Here is a 13,217-nt window from a genome sequence, read left to right on the forward strand (position 1 = left end):
GTGCCATGAACCTTTTTTGAACGCGTCCTATAAAATTGGCTTTTTATCTCCGGTACTTTTGCTGAACCAATTTCTTTTTCCCTCTCTTCTTATCCTTTCTCCGTTTTTCTGCATGACATTGACGGGTGTCCTACTTCGACTTTTTTTTGAGTCGAAGAATGTGGCGAACAAAGTTGAAATGACTATAGGGTTGGAACAAATTAAATAAAATGCTTGTTCTACTGTGCAACGGAAAGGATAACATCAGCTCTAAGGTGTAAGGGGATTGGGTTGCTCAACTCCTACGGATTCTCTTCGAAACGCTCTACCGTAGAGGGTCGTCTGATCTTTATCCGCCGCTTGGGATAAACAAGGATCATTGCTGAAAGCACGGTCGATAGCCGACGGACAAGTCCTTGTTTGCTGGGATCACAGCAGCATCGAGAAATACGATGCAGCCAATAAATCTGCTCTCAGGATCTAGCCTTCGTATCAAAATACGGTGTCCCGTTTGAACTTGACACGCAAGACCCTTCCCTTACCTAGCACTGTTGGAAAGCCACGTGCTAGTATCCAAGGAGAAATTTTGTTCGATCTCGAGTTTTATCATCGCCTCGTGGCTCCAAAGTATCGATGGTCGGGTTCCAAGTGTGCCGTGTTCGCCCAGTGGGTTTACACTCCAATCTAGTTTCTGGTGAAGCTTCATCCCGGAATCTCCTTTGATGAAGGGATGGAGGTCTTACTGCCGAGTGACCCAAATCCGAAGTGTGGAATTCGACAACAGTGTACCAAGTCTTGAGAAGGCACTCTAGCACGAGACCATGATAACATCTACTTCAAGGTTACAAACATCGATTATTCTCATGAAGCTCCTCGTTCCTTTTCCAGTAGACGAGTTTTTTTTTCGATTGTTCAAAGTCGACTATCTGACTCCGCCAAGCCCTCGATATACAAACCAACAGCAGGAACTTTGAGTGCGTTGTTGGTCCCGGATATTGCCGGATTCGGTTGAGTCAAACGACAGGAGTCTTCGCTCGGGATGCGCGAGGCCAGGCCGCGCGTATGTGGTACGTCCCCCACACTATAAAAACTATAAAAAAAAGAAGAAAGGGAAGAAGAAGAAGAGAAGCTAGGGTCCTCTGGTGTAGGATTGAGCAGGTAAAGTAGCCGCCCTCCTCGACTTTTGTCAGGCTGACTGTACCAACCCTCAGATGAAGGCCACGGCCCTTTTGGGTTAACTCGTGGACGCTAACGTCTGCACCCTTGTTTTGATCATGGAGTATTAATCGAGTGTGATGGTGGGAACGACGCGACAGGGGCTCACCACGTGTTCTTGGTCCCTTCTTCTCTTTTCTGATGAATTCGATTTTTTTTTTCTTTTTTTTTTCCACAACCCAAGTGCTGACGGGAGAGTAAGTAGTCTGATTATTTGTCATTAAGGCTACGCTGAAATTACATTAAGAAAAATGTGCGAGCGTGTCATGCGACTATGTACATATGGACGCCAATGGCTATACCACTTTAAGAAATGGAAACAAGAAGAATTTGTAAAGAAGAGCGTGGAAAAACAACAACGAGTCAACAAGGCTAAATCTAAGCCTGAATGGTATACATCTGCGAGTTGGTCACGCCAAAGGCAGCGTCAGGAACACGCTCGTAGTCGGCGGCAGTGGTGGCGCCGCCGCGATAAACCTCGCCGAACCAGTAGCGGCCACCGGTGCTGCCGCTGTTTGTGGCTATCGAGTCGGATTGCATCATGTCAGCAAAATTATGTCTTGAACCTTTTTTTTTTTTTTTTTTTTTTTTTTCATCGCTGGCACAAATCGGAAAAAAGAGGGGGAAAAAAGGAAGAAAAAAAAAAGGCTTTTCTCTTACCCTGGTAGCTTGCAGTCGAGGTGCAGGCTGTGAAGCCCTGACACTTCTCCAGGATAAATGCGTTCCAAGCATCAGCCGTTTGGTAGTCCTTCAGATCGGCGCTGTACGCGGCGATGATGTTGGATGGGTAAAGCCGAGAGCCCGTCAGCCAGTTGTCGGGAGCGGGGAGGTTGACCTTGACGAGGGTCTTGGCGGCCGCGGCCTGGGTTTCCGGCGCGACAGGCAGGGCGACAGCCGTGGCGGTGCCGAGGAAAAGTGTGGTAAGGACAGCGAGAGAGTACTGCATGTTTGCTGACTGGATTAGGATTGTCTGTCTCGTGTTTTGGTCTAATAACTTGCTTGTTGCTTCTTGTGTTTTTGCTTTCAATGCTCAGTTAAGAATGAAAAAGGATGAAGAGCATGGTAAAGAGATCGCCAAGCATCACGAACCAGGGCTCCTTCTTATGGTTTGGCCCTATCGCCCGCTCCTCACGCCCTACTCCCCCAGATCTGAGAACTCCACCCTTGTTTTGTTTACGAACGGTCAAGCAATCGCAGCTTCCTTCCTAAATCAGAGAACAAGCATGACCTAAACGGCGATGGTTTGATTAGAATCGTAGATAAGCATTGAAGACTCCACTACTGCTGGAGCCCGGCAACCTGGCAAAGGATGTCTCCGAGGCTCGATTAGGTAGCTGCTAATCATATTTTATGGGTCAAGAACCGATCATTGACAAAAACGTCTGGTTGCCGCAGCCGAGGATTGATTGTGACATCCGTCAAATTCGGTAAATTCGCATGGCGATATCAAGGGTCAGCCTAGTTCCCCTCATCGGGGAGTTGCATTTGTAAACAAGCATCAAGGGGACCGGTAGGACTATCGCAATTCGGCAGTGTGTTTTGTTTTCAGTGGGCTGAGGACGTCAAGACAACGTGGAAAGACTTGGCGGAATCTTTCACCTCGGTACTAAATTGAATGAATGCTGATGGACAAACTAGCTGTCCAGGTCTTGCGCAGACGATATTGGAACCGGTTGCTGATGAGCGGATACTGGTGGAGCCTCGATAAAGCAGAGCTTCTCGCAAAGCTGTTTTAAGCATTTTCCTCCACAGTTAGGGATTGCTTGACTATCTCAGCAGTGCTTTACTCACGGCTGCATAGCGCAGCATGTATGTCGGCGGCTGAAACCGAGTGCATGGTAGTCTTGCCTATGTAGTCGAAATCCTAGTCCATGGTTTTGAATCTAATCAAAGGATAAGCTCCATGGAGTTTTGTACCGCTGCACATGGTGGCCTGTAAGGGCAAGTTGAAATAGAAGCTCCTTTCCGTCAATCGTGTCTTTTTCAATGTCTCTTCGGCGCATTGGTCGCAATGTGAATAAGTGAATAGTCCAGTGGGACTTTCAAGGAACAGAGATAGAGTGCATCGTCCCCTGCAAACCACACGATGTGTAAGAACGAATGTAGTCGACTCTTGCTATTGTCATGCATACTATTCTTCCTGTCTTTCTTTTGTATTATGCTAGAGGGCTTCGCTATGTGCCTCTTTGCCTTCAATGAGGGGGTCAAAATTGAGTTTTGCGCGATTTATTTGGTAGATGGTCAACTTGTGTGACCCATGAACGACAAGCTTGTCAGTGTCACAACGTAACATGGTGAACACCATGTCACAGACACACTGTCTACTCGCACCAAAAGAGCTTCTCCCCGCAGAATGGCTCTTTCCGAAGGATGGGAAGTCAGGTCAGGGCTTTTATACCGATGACCCTGGGAGACTATGATGTTGTGATGCATCATTCCACCAACCAATTTAAGTCATCGAGCTAGCCCGGTATACAAGTGCATAGTAGTCGCGTCGTGCGAAGAAGTGAAATTTGGACATGATTGAGTGTTGCCTCGAAATAAATGTCCTTGTGCCTGGATCCAGTAAGCACAGACTCTGAACTTTTCAGATCTATCCAGAACCCATGGAGGCTGACTCCATAATGGGATGGTTGCCATGGCTAGAAATTTCAAGCACACAATTTTCAGCAACTGGTTTCCAAGGATGCCGAAGTCGTACCATCTTGATAGCCTGAGTTGTACGTAATTTGCATGCCAGTTCACCCATGATGGACTATCGTGAATCGCACGTGTCATATCGACTTGATGCATACAATCTGGAGCTACACAACTCAAGAGGCACCATAAGCAAATCCAACCTTGAAGACAGGGATTAACCAAGATCAGTTGCAGCTTCTGAATATAGAGACTTCAAATCTGCGTTCTGAGGGCGCAGGAGAGGCATCTGAAGATGTGAGTGTGTACAATGGGGATAGTCTGTCTTTGGCTTGCCCTGGGAATAATCGGGACTTTATCTAGGTACTTTTTGAGCTGCAACGAGAAGATGCTTCTGCCAGACTAGATACCATCCTCTCTCTGCTATGAGAACAAAATAAGACAAGCAAATTTTGACGAAAAATCGGTTGTAGAGCCCGTGTTGAGCAGATAGACTAAAGCTTCAGAAATCAATTCGCTGACAGTCTCACCGCCACGCGCGTTTCACGGTTCCATCGGACGAAGTTCCCGTAGAATGCACCTAAGCATATCCTAGCATAGAGCACACTCCATCAGCGATCACGCCAAGAGCATCTTTAGCAGGGCGTCTAGGTTCATGGAGAGAATGGCCCTCTAGCCAGGCTTAGTGGCTCGGGCTGCTGTACAAGAAACCACAACGCGAGGTTTGAGTCGGTATCTCGCACTCTGGACCCGTTCGCCGACGCTGTCACCAAGAAGCTCCGGGTTGATGGACCAGAGCGCAGTGTCGAGCCCAGCGACAAGGCCAAGGACAGGTTGAGAGCCGTCGTGTGTGTGGATAAATAGGTCCCTTTGATTCTCAATTACCCAATTGCAGCTCCTTACTGCTCATCACCCGTCCATTCACTTCGCTGAATACCTGTGGTACGAAAATAGCGGTGAAAAGGAAAGTTTTTGCTTCCGAATACTAAGCGCCCTTTGCGATAAGGAGATTAACAATATGGCCATGTTTGAAAATAGAAGCAGCCTTTAACGGAGTACCGTAATAACCGCCTTGCGCGTCAACATCGGCGCCCTTTTTTAAGAGCAATTCCACGATTTGTTGATGTCCACGAATACAAGCAGCTTGTAATGCATTACCGTAATCGCCGCCTTGCGCGTTAACGTCGGCGCCCTGTTTTAAAAGCAAACCCACGATTTGTGAATGTCCACGAATACAAGCAGTTTGTAATGCATTACCGTAATCGCCGCTTTGCGCGTTAACGTCGGCGCCCTGTTTTAAAAGCAAGCCTACGATTTGTGGATGTCCACAAAAACAAGCAGTTTGCAATGCATTACCGTAATGGCCGCCTTGCGCGTTAACGTCGGCGCCCTGTTTTAAAAGCAAGCCCACGATTTGTGGATATCCACAAAAACAAGCAGCGTTTAACGCGGATCCGTGATAACCGCCTGGCTCGTTAACGTTGGCGCCCTGTTCTAAAAGCAAGCCCACGATTTGTGGATGTCCACGAAAACAAGCAGCTTGTAATGCATTAGCGTAATCGCCGCCTTGCGCGTTAACGTCGGCGCCCTGTTTTAAAAGCAGCTCCACGATTTGTTGATATCCACGAATACAAGCAGTTTGTAATGTATTACCGTATTGGCCGCCTTGCGCGTTAACGTCGGCGCCCTGTTTTAAAAGCAGCTCCACGATTTGTTGATGTCTACCACCACAAGCAGCGTTTAACGCGGATCCGTGATAACCGCCTGGCTCGTTAACGTTGGCGCCATTCACGACTATCGCCAATAGGTTCCGCAGCCCCAAAAACGCCAACATGTAAACTAGTCCTGCGTCTTCGCCAACCCGATAGCTTATGCCGGAATTTTGTTCGTTCCATAACAGCTTCCACCGCTGAAACCAACCATTCGGCCTTTGTACCCATCGTTGGATGGATGCTTTCGCGGGAATGTCGCAGGATCTGACACACCCTTCCTTGCGTCCTCGCTCGTCGTCCCCATCGCGATTCTTCATGTCACCAGGCATAGCCATCTCGGCATGAAATAAGATATGGCGCGTCGCGTATCCAAGGAGCGGAATCTTGCGCAATGGCTGGACTACGCCTTGCGTCTTTGCTGGTGCAGTGACTTCCTGCTCGAGGCACTGCCAACAGTAATCCCAGAGTCGGCCATGGCTGGCCATAATCGGCTCTTCCCCCAAAGTCGGATCAAGCTTTTGCAAAATTTTCTTTCGAAAGAGAAAATCCCTGACGGATAAATGGATAAATTGAACAGTTCCTTGTTCATTTTTCCTAACCTCGATCAAGCCCTTGGACGAAGTGGTAATTCGTCGCTTTATCAGTTCCAGGGTAGGCTCGCTAGGGAGGGAGATTTTAACTGCCGCTGCGAAAAGCTGTCTAGCCGTAAGTTCTTCCCGGCTGAGAAGCACCCATTGGAGCATTAGAACCGTCTCGGCCCTCTCATCGGTATCGTCACCCAAAATGTTGGAGAACAGCTTCTCCAAATCATCCGGGATTTCCTCTAAAATCCTTTTCATGGATTCAATGCGGCCCTCGTCATAAGCTTTGTTCAGCAGGGACACCACTATGATGACCCAAAGAAAAACGTGGTTTGCTTTTTCCACGATTCGGAACTCCATCTCTTCATTGTGAACCCGCAACCATTCCCTGGTGTATCTGGCAATATCCTTTCCATGATCTGCGTTGTCCTCTACTGGCAACTCAACAAACTTATCCATTCGGATGTTTGGGTAATGGCGGCTCGACAAGCACATTTGCAGCTGAATGTCTGCTCGAAACGCCTCACGGCTGAGTGTTTCGAGAAAGTGGACCATGTTGCGAACTTCGACATCGTCACATTCGTCTAGAGCGTCAACAAGAAGGAGAATGGGACGCGATTGTGGCTGCTGCACAATAGAGCGCACAAAGTCTTGGAGTTCCGATAGTCGCCATTGCCATTCTGTAGTATGGCAAAGTCTCTGCCTTTCGCGAAAAATGGGGATGAATCGGTCGTAGAGCGCGCTGTCGTTCCGCAGGAGCTGGTATACTATCGATCGCAGCAGGCCCAGAGTTGTCCTTTCGAGCGTCCCGCCACGAGCGTTGAAGAAATGAGCCACGATGAGGTGATTGCGGAAAAGATCATTTTGGTAGCGGCCAAGGGCATGCTTCATCAACGTCGATTTGCCTGCGCCGGGCTTGCCTTTGATCCAGAGCACGCCATAGTGAACGCCACGGTCGTCGTTGTTCTGCCACTGTTGGAACTCGCGAGTTCCGAACAGCCAGTTGCATGTTCCAGACTGCGGAGGGTTGATATCGTTTTGGCGAGCATGGATGTCGCCGAAGGCAAGGGAATGGAAACAGGCTACCACTTGTTAGCAGCTAAAGACCGATAAACAACGTTGCGATGGTCGAAAATCAGGGATGAAAATACCATCTTTTTCCGCCAAGCGTTCTTGCACATGGCCTGCAGATGTTTGATTGAAGACGAAATGAGTGGTTCCTGAAAACCGGTTGCCGGCAATTGCGTTGGTGGCTTCGATTGACCCAAACGACTGATGTGGATCATGGTTGGCCATTTCTCATCGAGGCTTTGTGACGCCGGCGACTTCCACGTTGGACGATTTGATCTAGGTCACAGGCTTTTGTTGGCGAAGGGAACAACACCAGCTTTTTTGTCGAAAAGCCTAAAAAAAAGGCATCGAAGCTACGGTAAACCGCATATCCACTGTCTGCGGCACCTGGGTGAGGGAGGCCATGTACTTGTACCTGTACCAAGTCTGGGCACAGCCCATTCCTGCCAATGGGTTGTATGGTATGATGCGAACCACACTGTTGCCCGGCTGTGTAAAGTACATTTTCCGTTAGCGGCCTTGGCGCCTGCGCGTGGTGTACCATTGCATGAATGTTGCAGCATTAGCTGACAGGAAAGGCTACAATGCATCGCCCTCGAAATTTAATTTCAACGGAACTTCAATCGAACTGGCGGTCGATTTGTTGCTCCATCATGCCGTGAAACTAAGGCATTCCAAAACCCGTCGCGGGCGCCCACGGGGGCCCATGGGCCAAAAAATACCGTAACCCACGGGCCCCCGTTTTATTTGCACGTTGTGGGGCATGTATCTTAACATTAACTTTAGTCCAATAAATACAAATTCCACAGTGAAAGAAACCGCGGGTTCGTGGGCTGTTGGCCCACGGGCTTTTCAAATAAGGTTTCGGGCCCCCATGGGCGGGTTTTGGAATGCCTTACGTGAAACACCAACAGCCTGGTTGTCTGTAGGGGAAGGTGGGGGGATGGAATCTTCCTAGCAGAGCAAAACTTGTACAGACAGATAGGAGTCGGGTGGATTTGCAGGGAGACAACCAATCTTTGCGAGGTGGGTGGGGAAAAGGGGCCGACAGCCCTGAATACGCTAGCCACGTCTAGGTGTGATGAGTTGGTTCAGCTGGGATGAATGGACGAGGGTAATTAACCATCAGAGGTGCAGCAGTCCACTCCCTTTTTTCCATGGGCAGTGATAAACCGGGCGGTGTTGCCACAACCATCCCCAACCTACGGAGTATAGAAGGAAGGCTGCGGGCTTTTCAGTGCCAGAATGTCTTTCGGGTCTGTTGGGCAAGGAAAGGTGCGGGGCATTGCTTACTTGGGCGTTCTAACTCACGGAGGACTAGGCGCTTTTACTTTGTCTTTTGATTTTAGCTTGCTACAACTCTAACAGTTATATGGGTGTATTGATTTATTGACTGTTCAACATTGAATGTTACCTGTTGATGTATCTATTTCTCTTTTTGTGTACTAGACGCTCGGCATTGGATGACATCACAATCTGGCTATAAATACTTTGCAACATTCCTGGAGTGACAGTTTTTTTCTATCTTACTCCATCGTGAGTTTGGCGTGTTGCTACATCCAAGAATGCATCCCCAGCTTGACCCTACAATCTACACCGTAGCATGGATTGATTCTCTGCAGATTAAAGCACGGGCAGCATTACTCATAACGGATCGCATACACTATAGCCGCTTCCCATTAAGCCGTGGCGATGATTAGGTGTTTCGTGCCGGCGAATGCTTCGGCCAAAACATAATAATCGCAACTCTTCCCGCCGGCCAAAAGTACGGCACAGGTTCCGCTGCGGCGCTGGCAAATCAGGTTAAAAAGTTCTTTCCCAATCTCTGGTTCGGGCTCCTCCTCGGCGTCGCCGCCGGCCTCCCGAACCTCTCCCGCACCCCACTATGTGATATTCGGCTCCGCGACGCACTCCTGGAACTCTCGGATGGCGAAAGTGCGGGCTTGGTCGCGTATGACCTCGGGAAAGAAACTACGGATGGTGGGTTCCAGCCGTTACCCCGCGGACAAGTAATGGCCACTATCGAGACAATAATCCGGTCGGCCATCGGCAGCATTATGCAAGACGCGCCCGATGACGCGAAGCTTTGTTTGAAGTTTTATGAGGCAATCAAAAACAAAGAGCACGCAGCGGGTACGTTTGCCGACCCAGATCAGCAACATGACAAGCTTTACGTGACTGGAAAGGACGGAGTGGAGACGGTAGTAGACCGACCATTGCGGCTCATCACCCAGCGCACCTGAATATGATCCGGAGCATCGGTTCCGGCTAAAATCCGATGAATGACGCTTAGAAAAGGGAAGAGTTGCGAGACACGTACGATCTGATCGGCCTGGAAATGGAGGCGGCTGGTACGATGAATCGCATCCCTGTCGGTGTATTCCGCGGCGCATGTGACTATGGCGACTTGCACAAAAACAAAGACTGGCAGCCGTACGCCGCAGCGAAGGCGGCTGCGTATGCCAAGGCTGTGTTACGGGAGGTTTCGGCAAGTTCAAGCTCTGCAAGCGACCTAGCTGCGCCGTCCCCTTCTGCGAGCCCCATGCACTCTGTATCCGATGGATCGGTTACTGGCCGGGACGTGATGGCTGGGGTATCAATGAACGGGATAAACACTTTCAACTTTTCTTAAATTGTAAGCTATCTCTGCCGCGAAATAAGGAGCAAATTTTCTGCTAGTTTAAATATTTTGTGTTTTATAAATTGTCGGCCTGATAGAAATATCACATACGAGGCTGGCAGATTTATCCAGACATTGATTTTTAGACGCAAATCCAGAATTGGGAATATAAATTCTATTTAAACCATGAAATCTGAAAATTTCGCCGAAATTTTTACAAATGAAAATAAGAAAAAAAAAAAAAAAAAAAAAAAAAAAAAAAAAAAAAAAAAAAAAAACAAACTGTAGCTATTTCGGGGCGTTAGAAGTTCGAAGTGCCCGCAGTGGGGTGTACAACGTTATGCTAACAATTGGGGGTTTTTCCCCTGCTTCTCTGTCCAGATTAAGCAAAACAATAAACAAACTGACAAGTCAGGCACACAAAGCGACAAGCCTCTCGAGGCAGCCTGGTGTGACGCCACGTTCAACCACAATTCGGGCCAGGGTCGGTACCAGCTTGGCCTGCTCAAAAAGCCAACTGGGACCGACAACGTGATCAATTATGGGTAAGAGACGATTGGCACTGATGAGGATGTCATTTGCGGCGATATCCCCTTGGGGGACAGTGCTGACAGGCGCATATTTTAATGACTGCTGTGCTCCTGGGAGATGTGCGGTATGGCCCAGAACTGTACGTCTGGTTGGCATCGTAATGTTGTTTTGGACTTTGCAGATAGAATCATGAAAAAAGTCAAATACATTAGCACACTGCCACTCGGATTACCCATGGCAACCTCATCCATTGGCCAGTCAGAATCATCAAGTGAATTTGGAGGCTGGCCCCCGTTCAATTTAGCACATAAATTCTCAACCTCCGTAATCATGCAAAGAGCTGACTCTCCATCCAAACCCTCCCTTATCTGGCGATAGTGCCCAAATCGCGCATAACCACCATTTCAATAACCCAATTGGATGGGGGGTTGGAAAAGGTTGCCTGTTGACCTATATAATCTGTCGCTCGCCCGCCTGGTGAGTCCAAACTAATGGTCCTGACCACTACTAAACATTTATCACTCTACCATCTGATTTTCGACTTTTGTTCAAATCAATACCGACTCTTCAAAATGCTCCGCCAATCGATTATCGCATTTGGCTTTGTGGTTTTATCTTCAAGTACAGCGGCGGCAGCTGCGGCTACCGATCTCCCGGAATTCGTCTATTATGTCGGTGCGCACCACCAGGGCGAAGGCGGCCTCAAAGGACCTCAGTATTTGTATCCAAATAAACATACGGCTTCCTCTGCGGCAGTCTATTTCAACATGCCTTATAGTGAAATCAGCACAAAGGGGATTGAGGAGCTTTTTGCAGACCATCATTCCAAGGACAGACCCCCCCACCCCTACAGTGACGTGAAATACACTTTAATAGACGACGCTATCATCCCAGACAAGCATATCTCATGGAGTCGCGGCCCACTCCCTAAAGACGGGACTACCTACTGGTGACTCGCTAATAAGTCCGAATTATAAAGTATCACTGGAAACTGTTGGATTGGATTAAAAATACTTGGCGGGCTGTGCGTTGTGTGAGAGGGAGCCTGCAACACACAGCCCCCGAGTAGCTAGTTTATCGCTGCAGTTACGCATGCAGACAGGGACCACCCAGCGGCTAGCCAACCGTTTGAGCACAGCGTTATACAGCATTCGAGCTTTGTTTTTTTATTATCGTTGGCCCATGTCAGTACTAAGTACTTATTCTTAGCATGGGCTTTTGTTCGAGTCGGACATGCGCGATAAAATGGGACTAAGCAGCACTCATCAAGCGTGGGTTGCGAGTCACGAGACAGTTTGGTGTTGGGGAATACCCTTGTGCTACTAATAAATGCATGGCTTGCTCATAATCACAATTAGAACTTGGACGTACTCTAAATAGCGCCTGAATCTGTCGATTTATACCTGCTTATCACTATATATGCACAAAAATGTGACAAATGGTTTGCTAGGTGGTATTTAGCTTTACTTTTTACATGTAGAGCTCTGTCTCGACATATTCCTCTACCACATTTCCTACAGCCAACCAAGTCATTCCACATTAGTCTAGAACCTATTTATGGGAGACAATTTGATACTACAGAGAAAATATGCCACAACCCGTTTCCTATACTGTTTTTGTTGTTAATTTATGTAAAGCCTTATCACCAATGCAAGTGATTCTCCTCTGAAACCAAACAGTACTCCTATCCGAATAGAATTTTAGTTGAATACGTAGGGAAAAAGCCAGCCTTGAGTCGATTTTCAACAATTGTGGGTTCACAGGTAGTTTCGTCGGGTATAAATGTAATTGATCCATATGCGTGAGCACTCATTGTGGAGCATACGCCAGCCGTAAAACCTGTTGATTGAATGAGCGTGCCTCCAGGAAACAATTCCCATATAGTTATGTAGCATTTGCGGCCCAAAAAGTACTGTTAGCGTGAAGGGCAACGCCAGTGACGAGGATGAAATTGGTGCTAAATTTCATGGTTGCCGTGTAAAGATTATAGTGGAGGTAGGGAGAAACTTTTAGAGAAAGGTTTGAGTATTTGTTAATAAAGTAAGTGGGGGAGAAATTGTTTTGTAAAGTGCTAATTACTACCCCTTGCTCGGGGGCTGTTACTGTCTGTTTATAATTATATATGCATTTGCGTATGCATTACTTATCAATAATAGACAGGGGGTAGGCCCCTATGAAGCGGCCTATCTTCGTTGGTTCACAAGCCTGTCAATTGGGGCTATGGGCACCCTATCCTTCACCAACAGTTACACCCTGTTTATCTTCTTTGATTATTTTATTTTTAACACGTTGTTATTTTTAGTCTATATTAATTTCTCACTGATTCGTGGGACTATTTATATCTAATTTATATATTCAAGTTAACACCCTTGTATCCCCGCCATCCCCGCGTTTTTATTGCGCGTGTTTAATGCAATGCACGAGTTCACGGCTAACAATTCCAATTTTATATTTAAGCCAGTGTCTTTTTAACTAATATATTTGCATTCATAAATCGTCAGTCTGAGAACGATGGTTTTGAAGCCATCAACGAGATGGTGCAGGGGTCGAGTATCCGCGTAGGAGCCCGAAAATGCGGTGTTCCCAGAGCTACCCTCCAAAATCGCGAACCTGTTAAATCGTAACGAGAATTTTCCGCAGCCCTCAAAATAAGCGTAATGTAACCCAGGAGGACGATTGGAGGCCTGAATTTCAGCCAAGGAGGCTTTAGGTTCTCCTCTTCACATCGGAAAATCGTTTACGTCGCCGGCCAAGCGCTTCACGTGTCTTGACAGCCCACAACGCTCAAGAAAAAAGGGTAAAGCGGTTTTTCAGCGCATACTCACCGCTCAAAGTTTCGAGGCCTAGAATGATTAATTTTATGCACGTTAA

General features: G+C 47.7%; 3 protein-coding genes across 3 annotated transcripts; 1 reads left to right on the forward strand and 2 right to left on the reverse strand.

Annotated features, from left to right (window-relative positions):
• Nucleotides 1–1,572: 1,572 nt before the first annotated feature.
• Nucleotides 1,573–2,140, reverse strand: PgNI_06457 (uncharacterized protein; the record flags this gene model as incomplete). Its single annotated transcript, XM_031126481.1, has 2 exons — nucleotides 1,573–1,715; nucleotides 1,855–2,140. 2 exons carry the CDS (start codon nucleotides 2,138–2,140, stop codon nucleotides 1,573–1,575), a joined length of 429 nt encoding a protein of 142 aa, XP_030982577.1.
• A 2,676-nt stretch (nucleotides 2,141–4,816) lies between these two features.
• PgNI_06458 (uncharacterized protein) lies at nucleotides 4,817–7,533 on the reverse strand (the record flags this gene model as incomplete). The annotated part of the gene is made up of 2 exons (XM_031126482.1): nucleotides 7,276–7,533; nucleotides 4,817–7,206 (listed from the first exon to the last, which is right to left on the reverse strand). The coding sequence occupies exons 1-2, from the start codon at nucleotides 7,418–7,420 to the stop codon at nucleotides 4,817–4,819; spliced, it is 2,535 nt and encodes an 844-aa protein (XP_030982587.1). The 5' UTR covers nucleotides 7,421–7,533.
• A 1,227-nt stretch (nucleotides 7,534–8,760) lies between these two features.
• On the forward strand, nucleotides 8,761–9,827 carry PgNI_06459 (uncharacterized protein; the record flags this gene model as incomplete). Its single annotated transcript, XM_031126483.1, has 3 exons — nucleotides 8,761–8,793; nucleotides 8,896–9,396; nucleotides 9,489–9,827. 3 exons carry the CDS (start codon nucleotides 8,761–8,763, stop codon nucleotides 9,825–9,827), a joined length of 873 nt encoding a protein of 290 aa, XP_030982595.1.
• Between the last annotated feature and the right edge of the window lie 3,390 nt (nucleotides 9,828–13,217).

This window comes from Pyricularia grisea, chromosome I (assembly GCF_004355905.1).
Source record: "Pyricularia grisea strain NI907 chromosome I, whole genome shotgun sequence".
NCBI classification, from domain to species: domain Eukaryota; kingdom Fungi; phylum Ascomycota; class Sordariomycetes; order Magnaporthales; family Pyriculariaceae; genus Pyricularia; species Pyricularia grisea.